Source organism: Microdochium trichocladiopsis (genome assembly GCF_020744255.1).
Source record: "Microdochium trichocladiopsis strain MPI-CAGE-CH-0230 chromosome Unknown B0I36scaffold_1, whole genome shotgun sequence".
Lineage (NCBI taxonomy): Eukaryota > Fungi > Ascomycota > Sordariomycetes > Xylariales > Microdochiaceae > Microdochium > Microdochium trichocladiopsis.
The window spans coordinates 4,406,087-4,423,424 of NW_025763544.1; the positions used below are offsets into that span (position 1 = coordinate 4,406,087).

At 56.1% G+C, this 17,338-nt stretch overlaps 3 protein-coding genes and 1 non-coding gene across 4 annotated transcripts; 2 read left to right on the forward strand and 2 right to left on the reverse strand.

Moving 5' to 3' along the window:
* Positions 1-81: 81 nt before the first annotated feature.
* Positions 82-3,234, reverse strand: B0I36DRAFT_234723 (uncharacterized protein; the record flags this gene model as incomplete). Its single annotated transcript, XM_046149341.1, has 2 exons — positions 82-193; positions 257-3,234. The coding sequence occupies 2 exons, from the start codon at positions 3,232-3,234 to the stop codon at positions 82-84; spliced, it is 3,090 nt and encodes a 1,029-aa protein (XP_046019067.1).
* Positions 3,235-8,193: 4,959 nt separating this feature from the next.
* Positions 8,194-11,719, reverse strand: B0I36DRAFT_311946 (THO complex subunit 1 transcription elongation factor-domain-containing protein). The gene is made up of 5 exons (XM_046152437.1): positions 11,188-11,719; positions 10,287-11,114; positions 10,074-10,232; positions 9,124-10,017; positions 8,194-9,057 (listed from the first exon to the last, which is right to left on the reverse strand). The coding sequence occupies exons 1-5, from the start codon at positions 11,449-11,451 to the stop codon at positions 8,644-8,646; spliced, it is 2,559 nt and encodes an 852-aa protein (XP_046019068.1). The 5' UTR covers positions 11,452-11,719; the 3' UTR covers positions 8,194-8,643.
* On the forward strand, positions 8,195-8,308 carry B0I36DRAFT_t11. Its single transcript has one exon. It is a non-coding gene; the product is annotated as a tRNA-Glu (tRNA).
* A 704-nt stretch (positions 11,720-12,423) lies between the features above and the next one.
* Positions 12,424-17,337, forward strand: B0I36DRAFT_260520 (uncharacterized protein). Its single transcript, XM_046151124.1, has 2 exons — positions 12,424-16,448; positions 16,532-17,337. Exons 1-2 carry the CDS (start codon positions 12,593-12,595, stop codon positions 17,161-17,163), a joined length of 4,488 nt encoding a protein of 1,495 aa, XP_046019069.1. The 5' UTR covers positions 12,424-12,592; the 3' UTR covers positions 17,164-17,337.
* Position 17,338: the final 1 nt, after the last annotated feature.

Genomic DNA, 17,338 nt, shown 5'->3' on the forward strand with positions numbered 1-17,338 from the left:
GCGGCCGTCTGTAGGACACGCCAAACGATGCCACGCTGACCGAAGCGCAAGAATAAGAGGCCAGGATCAAGAGGTGCGGATCTAGCTGCTCTCCTTCCCGCCGGCAGCCTCGGGAGCTACTTTAGCCAAGGCGGGGGAAGCGGCAGTCGAGGGAGGCGATGTCGGGTGTTCCGTATCCAGACCAGCCAAAGCCCTGTCAATGAACTGTCAGCAAACTGCACGGAAACATCATTTGCAGAAGAAAGCGTCAACTTACTCGAAGGCATTGGTGCTCTTCTGCGTGACAGGGGGAGTGCCGTTGCGCGAAGACGCGGCAGAGTCCTCGTTGCCCCGTGTCATGGCTGATCCCAACCTTCTGCCGCTGTTGCTCCGGGAGTTCAGCATAGAGTTCATGGGACCCAAGGTCATGCCGGAACTCGAAGTACGGTTGGCACCACCCTTCAAGCGCCGTAGGTCGTCCATGCCAATTTGGTTCGGGGCCGTTTGCGGGAAGCCGGAAGAATAGCCTCTGGCGTCGCCACGTCCAAGTTGAGGTCGACCAGGACCACCACGCGTGTTGGAGCGAGCTGCCTCAGCAGCCTTCGCGGCAGCCGCGGCCTCTGCCTCGGCGCGGACCTCCTCCAGTGTCTTCGGACCCTTGTTGGCCTCTTTGGAGTGCCAATTGGCCCTGCGGAGATCGACAATGTCCATGAGCATGAACTTCAGACGGCTGTTGATCTCCGGATGATCGATCATGCCCTGGATACGAACAAAGTAAACATCCATCATGACACGACCCTTCTCGGTTGCGTCGAGGTTGCCACCGATTGTACGAAGAAGCTTGGAGAGGGACTCAATCTCAGCCTCGTCGGGCACACCGTTGTAGTCGACGAGCTTCTTGACACATTCGTGCATGATGCGCTCAGTCAGCATACCAAGCTTATAGAGCTCACCGATGAACTGAACAAGACCCAGACCACGGCGCTTCAACGCTGCCGCAATATAGTACTCATCGGACAGCATGGCGGCTTCCATTGACTTTTTGTCACCATCAGTCTCCTTAGGCTCAGGGAGGTTGGTCTTCCAGCCGCGCTCGAACTCTTCCTGACATCTGTTGAGCAAGTATTTTCTGAACAGATTGCCACCACTGACGACCTGACCTTGGCGGTCGATGATGCTTTCGTCGCGGATTTCTGGGCTCATAGTCTCCAGCATGCGCTTACAGAACTTGGCATACATGGAAGCCCAGTGGGCCTCATCTGTGGCCTTCTCGAAGGTGAGCTGGATGACCTGTCGCAGTGTCCTGCCATCCGTCTCCTCCTTCGACTGCGCAGCAATGGTGAGGATTTGGTCCGAGATCTTGTCAAAGTTCTCTGGGGTCATCTTGTTCAAGGCGGCCTTGACCTTGCGTTGCACCATGGCGGGATCCATAAGCTCGCCCTCCTTCACCGCGCTAGCGGCAATTGGCTTGCCGATGCTTGTGGGCTTCCAGCCAGTGGAGGAAAGCGTAAGTGCCTCAATAGGTTTACCAGCAGTGAGCGGCATGGTCTTAGCTGCCTGAGCTTCCTGCTTATGGTTGTGTTGCTTGCTCGGGTTGCGGCCACCGCCCTTGCTTCCTTGCCTACCGCTGTGCGATCCCATCGAGCCGGAACCAGAACGACCCGACATGGAGCTGGGGAATGCGCCACCCGGTCGCTGGAAGCTTTGCATAGGACCCGGGACTGGTGGTCGGGGCATGGTTCCTGAGGTCATAGCCAAACGCTGCTCGGAGGTAGTGCCGGGAGGTAGCGTGCGTGCTGGCTGAGGAAATCCTCCCATCGGGAAGCCAAGGCCACCCTTGCTGGGCTGCCGTCCAGAGCCAGCAGGCGTTCTGGCAGAGGCAGAACGGCCGCCGTCTCCATCGCCAATGAGCGTCTTGACTTGCTGATTGAAGTCCAGAGACGGCTGCTCAGTGAACACGCTCTTGAATTGCAAAAGGAAAGAAGGATCGTATTTGAAGGAAGTACCCTTGCGAGAAACTGCAGCGTTCAATGCTGGGTTCGGGGACTGGATACCAGCAGGGTATATGTCCGTCTTGATGGTATCCAGAAGTCTCGCAGTCTTGAGCGACTGTAAAGCAGCACTGGGCTGTGGGGGCTCGATCGAGTTCGTTTTCAGAGGAGCCAGGTTGAGTGCAGCAGGTTTGTTGCCACGCCCAACAGGCCCAGGCTTGGCTGTTGCTGCCGGGGTCGACTTGTCGTCAATGGAGAGCTTGGCAAGCTTGTCCGCAGCCTCGTCAGTCGAAGGCTCGCTAGGCTTGTCAGCGTCACCCTTGAGCAGGGCGTGCACATCGACCGAGCCTTGAGCCCGGCGCTTGGCCTCTCGCTCTTCTTCAAGACGCTCCATCTCAGCCTCCGCGTCACGCAACTTTTGGTCGTTGGCTGCGGCGTTGGCCTTGCGCTCCTCTTCCTCCTTCTTCTTCTTCTCTTCATCCTCGACCTTACGCTTGGCACGACGTTCCTCCTCCTCGGCCTCGCGCTTCGCGTCGGCCTCTTCCATCTCGCGGATGATGCGCTCGAGCTCTTCTTCCTCAGTCTCCTCAGCCTTGGCGGGCTCTTTGGCAGCAGGTTCAGGCTCTTCCTTCTTGGCAGCGTCGGCTTTGGCCTTCTCCTCCTCCGCGACCCGGGCGGCTTCTTCAGCCTTGGCTTTCTCCTCAGCCGCGGCCTTCTCGGCGGCAGCTTCTGCCTCCTTGGCCTTGGCAGCTTCTTCATCCTTGGCCTTATCAGCCATGGCCGCTTGCTTCATCTTCTCCTTGAACTCGTTGCGCACTTCCTCGGCAGTCTTTGTCGTGCCAGTGCTCTCAGTGCGAGCATGGCTGGGTGCCTTGGAAGCAGTCACAGGAGGCGGAGGAGTCGACGCTACTACCGGAGGAGTCTTCGACTGTTGCGTGCTGGGCGCTGGCGAAGCTGGGGCCTTGAGGTGTGCGAGATCCACAGTCTCACCTTGAGGGTTCTTGATAATAAGAGCGGCACTCTTCTTGGGTGGGCGTGTGAACTGCTGCGGCGATGACACGATCGCCGGCTTGATCTGGGCATGGTGCATCTGAGGGGTGCCTTGGCTAGGCGGGGGACCCTGGCTTGCGCTTGAAGCGGGCCGGTGCTCATGTGTAGATACCTGAGAACCCTGTCGGGACATAGGCTGGCCTCCAGGCGGGTTGTAAGGACCCTGCCCATAAGGTTGCTGGAAAGCGGGCGCAGGCGAGCCCTGTCCGTGCATCATGGGATAGCCTGGGTATCCTCCCATCTGCATCGTACCGCGCATGTTAGGATCGTAGTAGGGCGCCTGATAGTAATTCTGCTTGGTAGCTGTCAGCATTCTGTCAAAGTTGCCACTCTCTGGTGAAAGGTCAAGCTCAATCTTGTTAGAGTATGGTAGAAGTGGTTGCTGAGCCGGCATGAAAACCTCATGGAAGCGCTCAGGTAGGTTTCGAGTACTCTCACGATGCAGGACCGCTCGGTCCTGACATCTGTCCAGATTGTTGGCGGCATCCCAACGCTTGTCAGAGTGCGCAACGTATGGCACTGGATCCGCATGATGCCAGGTCGCTGGATCATCCCGGTAATGCGAACGATCAGGCCCACGTTTCAGAGGCTTTTTCTTGCCACTTCGGACATGTTTGTACTGACGCGAGAATTGAGAGGAAAGGGAGGGGGGAATTACTTGAGGTACTTGAGTCGGGCCCATCGGCGGGGGCGGGTAGTAGAAGCCGGGCATGTTGTTCGGCGGGACATTCGGAGGCTGTTGGTGAGGCATGGCAGGGTTCATCGCGGGGCTTCTGTGTGCTTGAGGCGGAGTCCCGAAAGGAGGCTGCTGGCGGTTGCCAGGGTTGAAGTTCGGCGGCATGCCACCGCGACCCTGGCTCGGAGCACCACGGCCGAAGTTTGGTCCCGGAGGATAGCCCATGTTAGGTTGGTTGTAGCTGTTAAAGTTGCCACGGCCACGACCAGCGCCAGGGAAACCACCACGGCCCATGCCAGGCTGGGGCGGGATCTGTTGCGAAGCCATGTCATTGTGGCTGTGGCTAGAGCTTCGGCGCATGTGGGGTGAGGCGTGAGATGCAAGGGCGTTGGGGTCCTGCGAAGCAGAAGCTGTCCGCATGTGTGGTCGCTGCGAGAGTTACGTCAGTAAAGGACAACAATAGAAGGGGAAACCGGCGACCGTTTAGGTCGGAGGCGATGCTGAAGAGGTAGAGGTGGACAACGCTCTCAAGAAACAACCAAGCGCAGTACTTACATCTCCCTCTCCGCCGAAGCTACCAAATGTCATCGCACTGCCAGGAGGGGCACCGGAAGGAGGACGGCCACCGCCGGTTGCAGACGGCTGAGGAATTGGAGATGGGGAGTTTTGGGGCGATGTGACACGGGGGTTGCCACCAGGGATGGCGATCGGAGCAGAACCAGGCTGCGGCGAGCTGTGGGACGCAGCGGGAGAGTCCTGGAAGCCGAACTGAATATTCTTGGGAGCCGATGCGCCACTAGGGCCGTTGGAGAGGGTTACCGATGGCTTGCGAGCGTGAGATTCGCCGTTGGCACTGGAAGTGCCGTGGGCAACGGCAGGGGTTGCCGTAGGGACGGAGGGGACAGCAGGCATGATGGATGGCCGGCCGTTCAGAGGCGTGTTGGAAGACGACTTTGCATGTTGTGGCACAGCGGCAGAAGATTCGGTTGCCACGACAGGCGTCGACACTGGCTTCTTGGCTGCTCCGGCAGCAGAAGCGTAGGACGGCGTGGCGGGGTTGATGGCAGAGCTACTGGGCACGGGAGCTGAGTTCTGCTGGCTGAAGGCGGACGTCATATGTGTCTCGAGACAAGCGAGTCGGGACAGTTGGACGAGAGCACGAACAAGACAGGTCGAATGTCAAATCCGAGTCTGCTCAAAGGAGACTGTTCGCTGGGACGGACAGTCGAAGTATTAAAAGAACACGAGGGGGTGGCGCCGACGAGCGCAAAGAGACCGACGTGCGAAAGAATCGAATCGAAACGGTTGATTAAAAGAGCGTCGTCGCGGGATCCGTGGTGTCCTGGCGGAGGCACAGCTCGGTCAGACAGATGGGGAGAGGAGCTGGGTCGCGGAAGTCACTGTGGGCGGCAGAGACTGGGCGAGGCGAGGCGGTCTTCTCTCGAACGCAGAGGTGCACGGCGAGGAGACTGATGAATCCGTCCTTGATGGCGAGGATCAAGGGGAGGGGTTCGGAGGCGCGGGTTGACCTTCAGAAGACGTGGTTCTGAGGTCGTCACTCGGATGGGTGGTGGTGATGGTGGGAAGGGAGGAAAAGTGGACTACGGCCTGGAGGCGTAAATTTTTTTCTGTGCAGGCAGGGTGCGGTGCGCCTCGCTGTGTGCGAGCGTGGGAGAGAGAGGGCGGCGGTGGTGGGTGGGTGGGTGGGTGAGTGAGCGGCAGCGGGAGAACGAGGGACGGCCAGGGTGAGCGCGGCAGCACTGGGCTTGCCCTTGGTGAGCAACAGCCCAACGTGCAGCCAGGTCAGTTAGCGTAAAGTGGGAGGCGGCGTGTGGGTGTGGATGATGGGGCACCAGCAATTGTGGGACCCAGCCAGCCAGCCGGCCGTGGAAGCAGTAGTGCTGGACGTGGGCGGTCTCTCAGAACAAGAAATGATGATTCGATTGCTCACTGTCTGCCTGCCTGCCTGCCTGCCTGCCTGCCAGTGCTACGGCACATCGGACGTGGCCAGCAAGGAAGGCCCAGTGCTGTTGTTGGCCCTCGGATAGTTATGACTTGAGAATCCAACTTCAAGGCACACGCAAACCAGGCACCCAAAACACTTCGCGATCCCAAAGTAAGCGTAGAAAATATGACCACCTTTTCTTCCACACTCGCCACATGTCTGCCGGCGCCATAACCCAACTCGCTCCTCAATCACGCCCGTCCAAAGCAACAGCACTGGAGCCCCTCCGCCGACGGTGGCCTTGCAGCGCTCGACCATCAGAATGTAGAATGCGATGGTAATCTGGTGGCCTCGGCCCTTGATAATACCCCTATGTTCAATGCCTACTCCCTGACTTCCAAGGTTGGGGAAGGGCACGTTCCCATTTTCCCGGGTTCCCCCAAGCAACACCACTCCTGGCTGTGATTGTCGCAATCAGTCTGGCCCTCGTGTTGGTCAGGGCTGAGATTGCCTGGCTCGACTCGCGTTTGACACGCGCAGGACTGCACGTGGCAACTGTAATAAGCCCAAGACGGCCCCGCCGTGTTTGCCCCGAGCCGCATCAGCCTCGACCAGGAGACAGACACTTGCTTGGGAGCCTAGAAACAACTTCCGTCCCTCAAATTGCCAGTGAGACACGGACGACCTCGTGCGCCGCACGCCAATCTGCTGCGCCCACGCGTGCCACCATCTTTGGGCACTTGAGACCCCGTGCCCGACTAACCTTGGCTCACTTGGGGTCTCACAATTCTGGAAGTCCGGAAGCCTGCCGCGGGCTGTTACGCCGCTTGCTAATTAATGCTGATAAGGGCCTAGCATTGCTGGCCCGGCAATTTCCCACAAAGGTGTATTTGCGTTGCTCACTCGCCACTTCCATCCCTATCTGTGAGCTGGGCACGCGAGCGTGCTGTTGGGCATGACGGCAAAGTGTCCGTGATGTCGCGTCAGTTGAGTCAAGCTCCACGCACATCCGCCCAGGAAAGTCTGGACAACTCTAAGCAGCTAGGCGAGCTGTGCCAGGATTGGATCCATCCCTCCCTGCCATATCGGACGTCCACAGCGCTAAATCACAATGACTCAACAAGGCCAGAGGTGATTGGCTCTGCCCCCCAATGACGTTGCTTGGTGATTGGCCTGGGCGAATGCCATCCACGGCTTGGTGCCGTTGGGCAAATTCGGTGGTCCCCAGCCGCAAGTGGCGGCAAACTGGCATCGACTTTTGAGTACGCGACAAGCATCAGGGACTGCCCGCACGCCTCACTAGAGGGCATTGAAACACCAATTCAATCTATTTTGGGTTGAGATTTTGTGACCAAGAATACGAAGAACGTCAAATCCATCCTTATGGGATGGTGCTGTCGGAACACACGGACTCATCATTAGTCGGCTTTAAGCTGCTCAACTCCGGGCATGGGCAAACTCGCATGACGGTGGCTGTCGATGACCATCGTAACACCTACGCTGAGTAGATGGACAGGACAGTCAGGGCGAGACTCCCAAGAGAGTAGTCACAGCTGACTTCCATGCTGACCTCTGTTGAGTCATACAGGCGTGGCTGATGCGGCTTGCTCTTTCACCCAGGCGAAGGGCCTTGCTTGCAATCTCGTTCCTATTCATTGGCAGAGTAAGAAGCCTTGGGGCACTTTGGCATAATGGGGAAAATGCCCAGCTGTTGGTCATGAACGTTTCTCGATCTGGCCTGGCAAGTCACTCTCCGCCATACTCTGGTACACGCGACGAAACAAGTTTATCATCCTGTCCGCAGCTGGGCTTTGCACTTTCTTCGAGTCCCCCTCTTTATGCAGGATGATATCAGTACCCATGCAACCGAAGCCCCTCGCAACTTCGACAGAGGCTGCAGCCCCATTCTTCAAGAGCCATGCATCTGGGATTCTGCAACAATCGCCCTTTCGCTACACCTGGCGCTCTGAGTGGCTAGTCAGCTGGCCCTGTGAATCCTAATTTACGTATGGGACCGCTATAACCACTCAGCGCATTAGCCTGGGTTCCAACTACAACCCTGATATGACTGATTTGTTTCCCACATCTGATATACTCGCTGCACTTTTTGTAGCCTTTCCCACGTTGCACTTTAGACAGTCCGATTCTGCTGCCAACACCAGCAGAACAACGACCCCGCACAGAAAAACCTCCAAGACCTGGTCTCAGTGACGTGCTTACTTGTATGGACCTTTGCACTACATTACAAGGTAGCAAGGCGAACTCCCGACATCCCGTCTTCCACAGCGATTCTTCTCTTCGCTGGAAGCCGCCCCAGCCAGCCCACGTCAAACACAATCAGCTCTCCAAGCATCGCCAGCACCATTCCATGTTTGCACGAGTTGCTCTGTCTGCCCCACTCACCAAATCCTCGCCTTCTGGGCTTCAGGGTCTAAACCCTTGAGGGCTCCCCATCACGCTTCCAGCGACGTACCCACTTTCCTTTTTCTTTCGCGATTTCCCCACCTCATGATCATGATTTAGTACAAGCACGTCTAAGTTCAACAAATGGTATCCGAATTGGTGTAGTGGCTAACATTTGACGCTCTCATCTCCTGCCTGTGTATGACTCAGTACATCCGGCTGAAATGTCCCGTCAAGCCCGGGGTTCGATTCCCCGATTCGGAGATGGAAACTTTCTTCTCTTTTGCCGTTCTATCATCTCCTGCCGTGGAAGGGAGGCGAGTGGTTTTTTTCCCCGCCTCGTGCCGCCCTGTCTATTTCCCCTCCTTGTATTTCCAGTTCACTGGTTGGTACTCTTGGGCGTTCATAGCCTGGTCCATTTCTCACATAAAGCCTCGGGTGGTCAGCCCGTTTGCGATTTGTTAACCATGATCGAAAGAGTGCATGGCTGACTTTTCTAAGTGATGTGGAGTTTGCAACTGCCTTGCAGCGTCTTTATATTTTCGTTGCAAGTAAAGGTATGCCGACCGCAAGACGCTTTCCAAAGCCCAACTTGGCTATCACGCTTGAGACGCTGGCGGTTCTTGAGCCTCGCCAGAATCGTGTGGCGTCTCATCTGCCACTGGCGCTGCCTCGCTTTCGCCCATCGTGGCGTCTTCCTCAGTCCCATTCGGAACGGCGCCGATCTCATCGACGCCATTCGCACCGTCACTGGCCTCCACCGTGGTACCGTAGATGAACGCCTCCAGCTCCTTGGCCGCGTCTTCCGTGCTTGCGTGACTTATCACCATATCATAGAATCCTTCCGTCTTCGAGTGCTCCACATCTGTCTGGGCGGCTTTCACGAGTCCCTGTATTCTTGTGTCGTCGTCAATACCACCCGTCTTGATGAGGCTCTCCAGATCTTCGACATTCGAGGGCGCCACGAATACGTAGCGAGCTCGATAGCCCATGTCTTTTGCATTGCTTGCGCGCTAGACAGCAAACACTTGGTCAGTCGTCTTGACGCGGCATGTGTTGGCGGGATATGCTGCACTTACCTCTCGGTCCAGCTCAATTATGGGCACCTTGCTGGCCTCCATGAGAGCGTCGGCAAGCTTCCGGTTGGTCCCGTACTCGTGCCCATCGCGGCTTATTGTTTCCAGAAAATAATCGCCATCGAGAATCTGGTTGAACGCCTTCATGTCGACAAAGTGGAAGTCCTTGCCGTGCACCTCGCCCTCCAGTGCACTTCTTGTGGTGTGTTGCACGACCCGTTCAAAGACGCCCCTCTTCAGCTCCATGAGGTGGCTTGTTAGAGCTGCAGAGTCAAGTCCTTGGGGCACGACAATGATAACAGGTTGACTGTCTTCAGGCAACGGATCCTTCTCCTCGTCCTCATTGGCGTCTCTCCCTTCTAGAGACTGCAGATCTTCGAATATGGCGTCAACTTTTTGCCACTCTTCCACATGATCCAGGTTCGCGAGCTTCTCCCGTCGGGCTAGGCGGAACGCTCTCCAGGTCTTGCTGGCTTTGAGCTCCAGAACATCTGCCTTCTCTTTTTCGGAGCTTGCGAAGCTAAGATCGAGATCGTCTGATGCGATCTTATCCCTGAATTTATCCAGGTCAGGCAGTTTCCACCTTGCTGCATCTTTCAGTCTCTCCAAGGCCGCCTCGCCATCTTCCTCCTGAAGGAAGTTCAAATCGAGAGCACCCATCGGTGTTGGTCGAAGTCGTTTGTTCGTAGCCAGTCTCCGTGCACCGTCCATGGCCTCGCGAAACTCTGTCGGGGTGACTGCAGGACGCTCAATGGGAGGGCAACTCTCAATTTTCCAGCGCACCCATCCTTTGTCTCGGGAAAGCACGCTTTCGACGACTCGGAAGAAGAAGTAACCGTCCGGTCCGGCCTGCAAATAGCTAGTAATGCGTTCCTTCATGGCTCGAACCCATTTTGCCTGGTACAGCTATTAGTGAGAATAGATCGGAGCGCAGGGATTGACGTTCTGCTTACGTCTTCCTCTCCGAGGGTGTGGTCTGCATAGACTACAGATTTATTTGGCGCCTTGATTCCAGAAATCTTTGCCTTTGCTTGTGGTGTGAGAGAAGCCAGAAACTCCATGACAATCAGAGCTTGAATTAGAATATGCCGTCGGAAATAAAGATCGCCAATCTGAAAAGGTCAGTCATTGACATTAGCCAAGAGGATGATGCTGGCGACACGAACCTCCAAATCGAAAAGATCTCTACTAGTCAGATATTTCGGGTTGTAAGTGCTACCGTCTCTTTCTTCTGCCGATTCTGGATGTTTCCGCTTCTGTGCCATTGTTCTGGTCTCATCTGACGATTTTGTGGATCGTTGCATCTTGTCGACTGTTTCGAAGGCTGTGAGGGTGGTTCCTAAAGCGGCCTGAAACTTTGCGAACTCGGCCGTGTCGAATAGTGTCAAAGGCTGACTGAAGTGATGCTGTAACGACCAGAATACCGGGTAGAGGCCGTCTGTGTCAAGGGGCTTCTCAGAAGCGGGCTTGTTCTTTGCATCGAATGAGACTGCCTTCGGCCCTGGCTTTACAGATTCCCTATCCTCCTTCTCTGTCTGGTTATCGGAACTGGGTTCATCCACTTCCATCTCGTCGTTGGCGAGTCCGTTCTTCTCGGGTATAGCCTCGTAGGCCGTGACATTGTCGACATGATATTCTCCCCGTAGGTTGACAGAACTGCGGTCTCCGAGGGAGAAACTCTGAAACATGAAGATAAACACTCGTCCGCAGAAGGCTGCGTCCTCGGCGCGGGACAGCCTCCGCAGCAGCTCATTGCAGGTTCTGAGTATCACAAGATGCTTCTGTTTGAGGTTTTTGGCTATTATGCGCTCCCTGCGCGATTCGAGGTAGTCGAATATCCTCCGGCACCCATCAATGGTCTGTGCATCCAGAAGCTCCTCCACGAGCCAGCAAAGCAGTGCAGGGTCGCATTGTTCGTTATCGGAGAGGACGCACAGAATGTCGAAAAAGTTCCAGACTTGCACGAACTCAGGAGCGTCTATCTGGGTGTTTGCCTTCCGACCTCGGACAGTTAGCATCTGGTGACAGGAAAAGAGGATTGGGCGTGCCGGAGACAGTGGAACTCACAACGAGACTGCTGAACAGATTGCGTGCTGCTGTCTCAACAATGGCGAACTGGCGAGCCTTGTCCGATGATGATGCGACAGAATCCGAGTCTGCAAAGATTTGTGGCAGAGCTGCCAGTAGGCCTTCAAAGTTGCTCTCTGTCAACGCCGGCTCGATCGAGGTCGACGGTTTGACAAGCCGGGCGTGCGCGAGTGCCTCGTTCAGGAGCGTGGCGACGCTCGAGACCTGCGCGACCCTAGGCTCGCTGTCGATTGCAGAAGGCATGGCGGCAGGCTCCGTGCAGGCAGGCTCTCCGGCAAGCTCTCCTCAAAGGCGCGTTGAGGGCCGGCGAGGAAGGTGTGGGCTCATGGGCACAACTGAGACGAGCGGCGTGATGTGGAATCCGAAGCAAGGCGGTGCATGAAGGCTTGTGTCGTCTGGCCCGAGGAACGCAAGGGCTTTGTTGTTTGCTCCAACGGCTTGTGCTCGCAGAAGTGTGTGGTCGTGTTGCCCGGAAGTGTGACCTGGAAATGAAAACACTTGACTCCCTGGAGGTGCTGCTTGCTATGGCAATGCGCTGCGCTTGCGACAACGCTCGGCTCGCACCCACGCGCGTCCGATAAGCGTCCGATAAGCATCACGCCGTGTAAGTCGAGATCCGGAGAATCCCACACCGGGCATCATGAGTTGGTCTCGACCACGAATGAATGAAAAGGCCAGACTTGCAAGAGCCCAAGTGATACCACCGCGAGATGGGTGCCATCGTGTTCCCGGGCCGCGTAGGCTTTTCCAGGGGCGTTTGCTTCACATGATGGTGCAATGACAGCCACGTCCTCTACGTTTTCTGCATTGGAGGATTAAGCCCAAGCCCCCTCGGCTCGGGGGTAATGACACGGACAGACTTCAATGGCAAAATTCAACCAGGACTGGTTTCAGCAAGAACACTGCGTGGATATGAAGTTGGGGTCAAAATGCTCTGCGCGGAGTGGCCATTTGATGTTATGCAACTAACCGGCACGGACCTCAGATTGTCGTCCAGCGCTAGCTCCAAGGACTGCTGGAGCTCACTGAGCACGCGCCTCAAGCTCCACGAAAAAACACTGGGCATACAGGCGCCAGTAGAGTGCACTTACATGGTGCGGCATCACACTTCTCGGGCCACCATATTCGAGTCGCAACACCAGCCTGAACGACGCGCCACGACCCATACGTTGTTTGCAGTGCCTGGCGTCTGCAAACATCGCGCAACTGGGCCTCTCGGTGTATGTTCAATTCATTGTGCGACTGCGCCGAACCTGGACAACGCTCGAACACGAACACGCCCATGCGGTAGCCCTCGGTTTCTACCCAGTCGTCCTCCCCCCGTGGAACTGGCAGCACCCTGCTCCGTCTCGATCTCTCGATACACAGTATTCGCGCATGCGACATGCCCACCGTTAAGCGCCTGCGGAGTGGTGCCGCCTCCAAATCCCACGATGCTCCTGCTGCCTCGAATAGCCGCCCAACCGTCGCCGACCTCGAGGGCGAGAACGACTTTGCCAAGCTCGCCAACAAGCATTGGCTGAAGCCGAGCAAATCGACGGCAAAGACAAAAGTCAAGAATGATGTGGTGAACAAGGATATCTGGGCAGTTCTGGAGAAAGACTCTTTCCCCTACAAATCCCTTGTCACCTTGGAAGGACTACAGACACTCGAAAGTTACCTCTGGCCTGGCTATTCAGAAGACGCATCCAACAATCACGTCCTTCTTCTCGCGCTTTTAACAAATGTCAAGGCGCGTGAGCGTCTGGCGACGTGGTCGCTCTTCGAGTCGCGCCCAATAGACTTCAGCAGTCTCTTTCGACGCATATTATCCCTCTGCCTGGACGGATCACTTTCTGTGGTGTTGCGCACACACCTCGTCTGCTTCATCATCCATGCCTTCCAAAGCCTTGATCTGGCAAGTGTCCGCAAGGAATGCGCGCCTCTTGTGTCTATCGCAATCTGGCACAATATTTCGACCGAAACGAAGCGGGATGCACTCATCAACCAGACTGCCCAAACGAAGAAGGCATGGAAGGCTTCCGGCAAGCGATATGATTCTTCGGACGACACGTCGAAAGCGCGGCTGCGGTTTGAGCGGTCCTGGCTGTACACATTGACTCTCGATTTCTTGAAGATGGTCCACAAAGGGAATGCCAGTCCTGAGACCTTGTTATACTGCCAACGATTCCTCGAATTCATGTCCGACTTGTTGAGTCAGCTTCCCACGAGGCGATATGTCAATGCTCTGTTCAAGGACCTTCACGCGCTGCCACTCTTGAAGCTGTCGCCATTATACAATGATGAATCCAATGGGCTTATCAGGGAACAGTACGGACTGTTCAGCCATTACATGTATTTCCCCGTGGACGACCAAACTGGAGCCCAATTCAACTTGTCCGAGACTTACGGCCGACACTGCGCGGAGCTTGCGAAGCTCCAGCGCGCTGCATTACGGCACTTCAAGGACAAGCTCACAGTGCTTGCACTCTCAAACTATGCCGCAATCGACAAGCGCTCTGAGCTCGCAAGTTTGCTCGCGCCGCTTACCGACGCTGAACTTGTGGAGCTCGCTCGGGTACTCCAGCTAAGGACAGAGTTTCCACAGTCGGTCGCAATTTCCGTGAATCGAGTCGTTCTGATGGAGGTCCTCCTGTCCACATTTGAGAAGCGTGCTCCATTCCAGGAGAGTGCTCGGCAGCTGAGCATTTTACCGACGGAAGAAGATCTCTATGCCTCGAGCATCCTACGAGCGGATGAATATGATGGCTCTCAGCCACTAGCTTTGCCGAAATTGAAGTTACAGTACTTGTCCGTGGGTGACTTCCTGTGGAGAGCATTCGTTCTCTACAGGTGCGAAGCGTTCTACGGTATTCGAAAAGACATCGACAGTGCTCTGAAGCGCCTGCGGCCGGAATCGAAACGAAGTGGAGAGACCACTTTCTCCGGATTCTCCAGGATGGCGCTGCCCATCCAGAAGCCTTCTATCGTCGAAGTTGTGCCCGCACTCGTTGGCGAGGACATTCCTTCAGCCGTGCGAGCTGAGATCAGCCTTGATGTTCGCCGACTCGCGGAAAATGTGCGGCGGGACTGGGACACCCTGCGTCCTGACGACGTAGTCTTTCTTGTGGCTGTAGATGCCTCGTCACAGAGGTCGGTCTCAAGTAACACGGCTCGGTATACATCAGAGGCGCAAAAGCTTGGTCTCGTTTCTGTTCGCGCAGCCGAGGTGATAGAGGTCATGGATGACAAAGGAAAGCAGATTCGCGATCCATCAGCCTACTACAACGGCCAAAGCCGCTCACACTCCCGACGCATCCAGCTCAAACTCGATGCGGCGACGTTTTTGCACGACCAGGAGCGCACAGCCAGAGGGAAACCGGATGTCTACGAACGAATCAATCTTGTTGTGCGAAGAAGTGGCCGTGAGAACAATTTCAAGCCCGTCTTGGACTCAATCCGCAGCCTAGTCTTGTCTGAAGTCCCACTAGCATCCTGGCTTCACGAGAACTTCCTGGGCTATGGCGATCCCGCCGGTGCGACCTACAAGCATCTGGCCAACAAGGTTTCAAGAATTGATTTTCGAGACACCTTCCTTGATTGGCAGCATCTTATCGAGGGACTGCCAGGCAAGACCATTGAGCCAAGTGAGGACATGTCTGGGAGTTTTGGCCCGCCTTATGTCCTCGAATCTGTGGACATACCCGTAGAAGAGTCCACTCCAAAGCCGTCCCGAAAGAGGAGGAGGGACGTAGAGCCTCCAGCCCTTACTGTTGAAGCTCAGAACTACAAGGTCTCCACCTACAAGCCACCGAACACTGGACCTTACCCCATCGACGCTCCCAGGCTCAACTCTGTACGATTTACCCCGGCACAGATTGATGCTATTATGTCAGGATCACAACCTGGCTTAACGGTGGTAGTCGGGCCTCCAGGCACGGGAAAGACAGACGTGGCGACACAAATCATCAACAACATCTACCACAACTTCCCTGAGCAACGAACGCTCTTGATTGCACACTCAAATCAGGCCCTCAATCAATTATTCGCCAAGATTGTAGCCCTTGACATTGACGAGAGACACTTGCTTCGTCTAGGGCATGGGGAAGAGGAGTTGAGCACAGAATCGAGCTTCAGCAAGCACGGCCGTGTGGAATCGTTTTTGGAAATCCGTGACAGGTACCTTCGAGAAGTCAACCGGCTTGCGGCAAGCATTGGTGCTCCAGGGGCTCATGGAAACTCGGCCGAGACCGCAGGTTATTTCAACTCTGTCTACATTCGGCCTGCCTGGACCAAATTCACGGAAGCCACCCAGGCTGTTGACGTCACACCAGCCACGATCGTCGATGTCTTTCCATTCACCACCTACTTCTCGGACGCGCCCCAGCCTCTCTTCCCCTTGGACGGCGACCGAGACACAATTCTGGATATTGCTAACGGCTGCTACCATCACATCTCCAAGATGTTTTCTGAGCTCGAAGACGTGTTGCCGTTCGAGATTCTGCGCCGAGACCGCGACAAGGCCAACTACTTGCTCACCAACGAAGCTAGGATCGTAGCCATGACTTCGACACATGCCGCGATGCGGAGAAGCGAGATTGCGTCACTGGGCTTCCACTACGATAATGTGGTCATGGAGGAAGCCGCACAGATTACGGAGGTTGAGAATTTCATTCCTCTCGCCATGCAGAAACCCAAAGACGGGCAGATGGCATTGCAGCGCGTGGTCTTGTGCGGTGATCACTACCAGAACTCGCCAGTCATCCAGAGTCTTGCCTTCCGCCACTATGCGAACTTGGAGCAGTCGCTGTTTTCGCGGTTCGTCCGCTTGGGTATACCGGTCATCACGCTCGATCAGCAAGGTCGTGCCAGGCCGTCGATTGCAGCACTCTATCAGTGGAGGTACCCGAACCTGGGAAATCTCCCGCATGTGGAAAATGCAGAGGAGTTCAAGGCCGCCAATGCTGGCTTCAAGTACGACTACCAATTCATCAATGTGCCTGACTACAAAGGAAAGGGCGAGACGGAGCCAACGCCGCACTTCATCCAAAACCTGGGCGAGGCGGAATACGCCGTCGCCATCTACCAGTACATGCGACTTTTGGGCTACCCAGCCTCCAAGGTCAGCATATTGGCGACTTATGCAGGTCAGCGTGCCCTCATCAAGGACGTCCTCAACCACAGATGTGCGAAGAATCCCATCTTCGGTTTGCCCAAGATCGTAACGACCGTCGACAGGTACCAAGGCGAACAGAACGACTGTAGGTTCAACAGCTCCCCCTCATATCAAGTCCCTGATCAAAAATTCACAGGTCGATGACTAACTCACAACCTTTTTTGCCAGATGTCATCCTGTCCATGACACGCACATCCCGCGTCGGATACCTCCGCGACGTGCGGCGTCTCACGGTCGCTCTTTCTCGCGCCCGACTGGGCCTGTACATCCTCGGCCGCCGCGAGATCTTCGAGGCGTGTTACGAACTCCGGCCAGCTTTCGACCTGCTGCTCCAGCGTCCCGACAAGCTGGCTCTGGTCACGGGGGAAATGTTCCCCACTCAGCGTCCGCACGCGCCGCTCGAGGATGCCGCCTCCTCCTCCTCCTCGGACGCCGTGGTTCCCGCGTCCACCGCTGCGGAGGCTGTCATGGAGGGCATCGAGCACCTCGGACAGTACGTCTTCGAGATGACCAACGCCAAGGTCAAGCAGCTCCGTGCGGAGCGCGGTCTTCTGGACGCCGAGGGCGGCGGCGGCGGCGGCGGCGAAGCATCCTCGCTGGTGGTCGTGGGTGCCGGCGATGGAAAGGACGTGCCCCTCAGCACGATCGGGGAGGATGATGCTGAGGAGGAGGAGAAGGAGGAGGACGTGGAGATTGCGGCTGCTGATGGCGATGCAGAAGACGGTGGAGAGGAGGATGAGGATGAGGATGAAGCAGATGAGGTCCAGGATCCCGAGCCTGACGTCAAAGACACTGTGTGAACGGATGCATGTATCACAAGATCGGAGCGGTAGTTTGGTTGTGACATACGCCGATGCTGCGGGAGGTATGACGAATACGTGCCCTTACCCTCAGAGGGAGAGCTGCGTTGGCAGCTCATATACAACATGTCCTACTTTCATCAGTCTCTGCTCACTAGCATGTGCAACTTCATGA

Bases quoted from the DNA above. Each gene is read 5' to 3' on its own strand.
- B0I36DRAFT_311946 (XM_046152437.1), bottom strand. From the start codon at position 11,451: ATGCCTTCTGCAATCGACAGCGAGCCTAGGGTCGCGCAGGTCTCGAGC. The intron at 11,115-11,187 runs GTGAGTTCCACT...CGAGGTCGGAAG, and splicing joins ATCTGTTCAGCAGTCTCGTT to GCAAACACCCAGATAGACGC. The intron at 9,058-9,123 runs GTAAGTGCAGCA...TTTGCTGTCTAG, and splicing joins TAATTGAGCTGGACCGAGAG to CGCGCAAGCAATGCAAAAGA.
- B0I36DRAFT_260520 (XM_046151124.1), top strand. From the start codon at position 12,593: ATGCCCACCGTTAAGCGCCTGCGGAGTGGTGCCGCCTCCAAATCCCAC. The intron at 16,449-16,531 runs GTAGGTTCAACA...CTTTTTTGCCAG, and splicing joins CCAAGGCGAACAGAACGACT to ATGTCATCCTGTCCATGACA.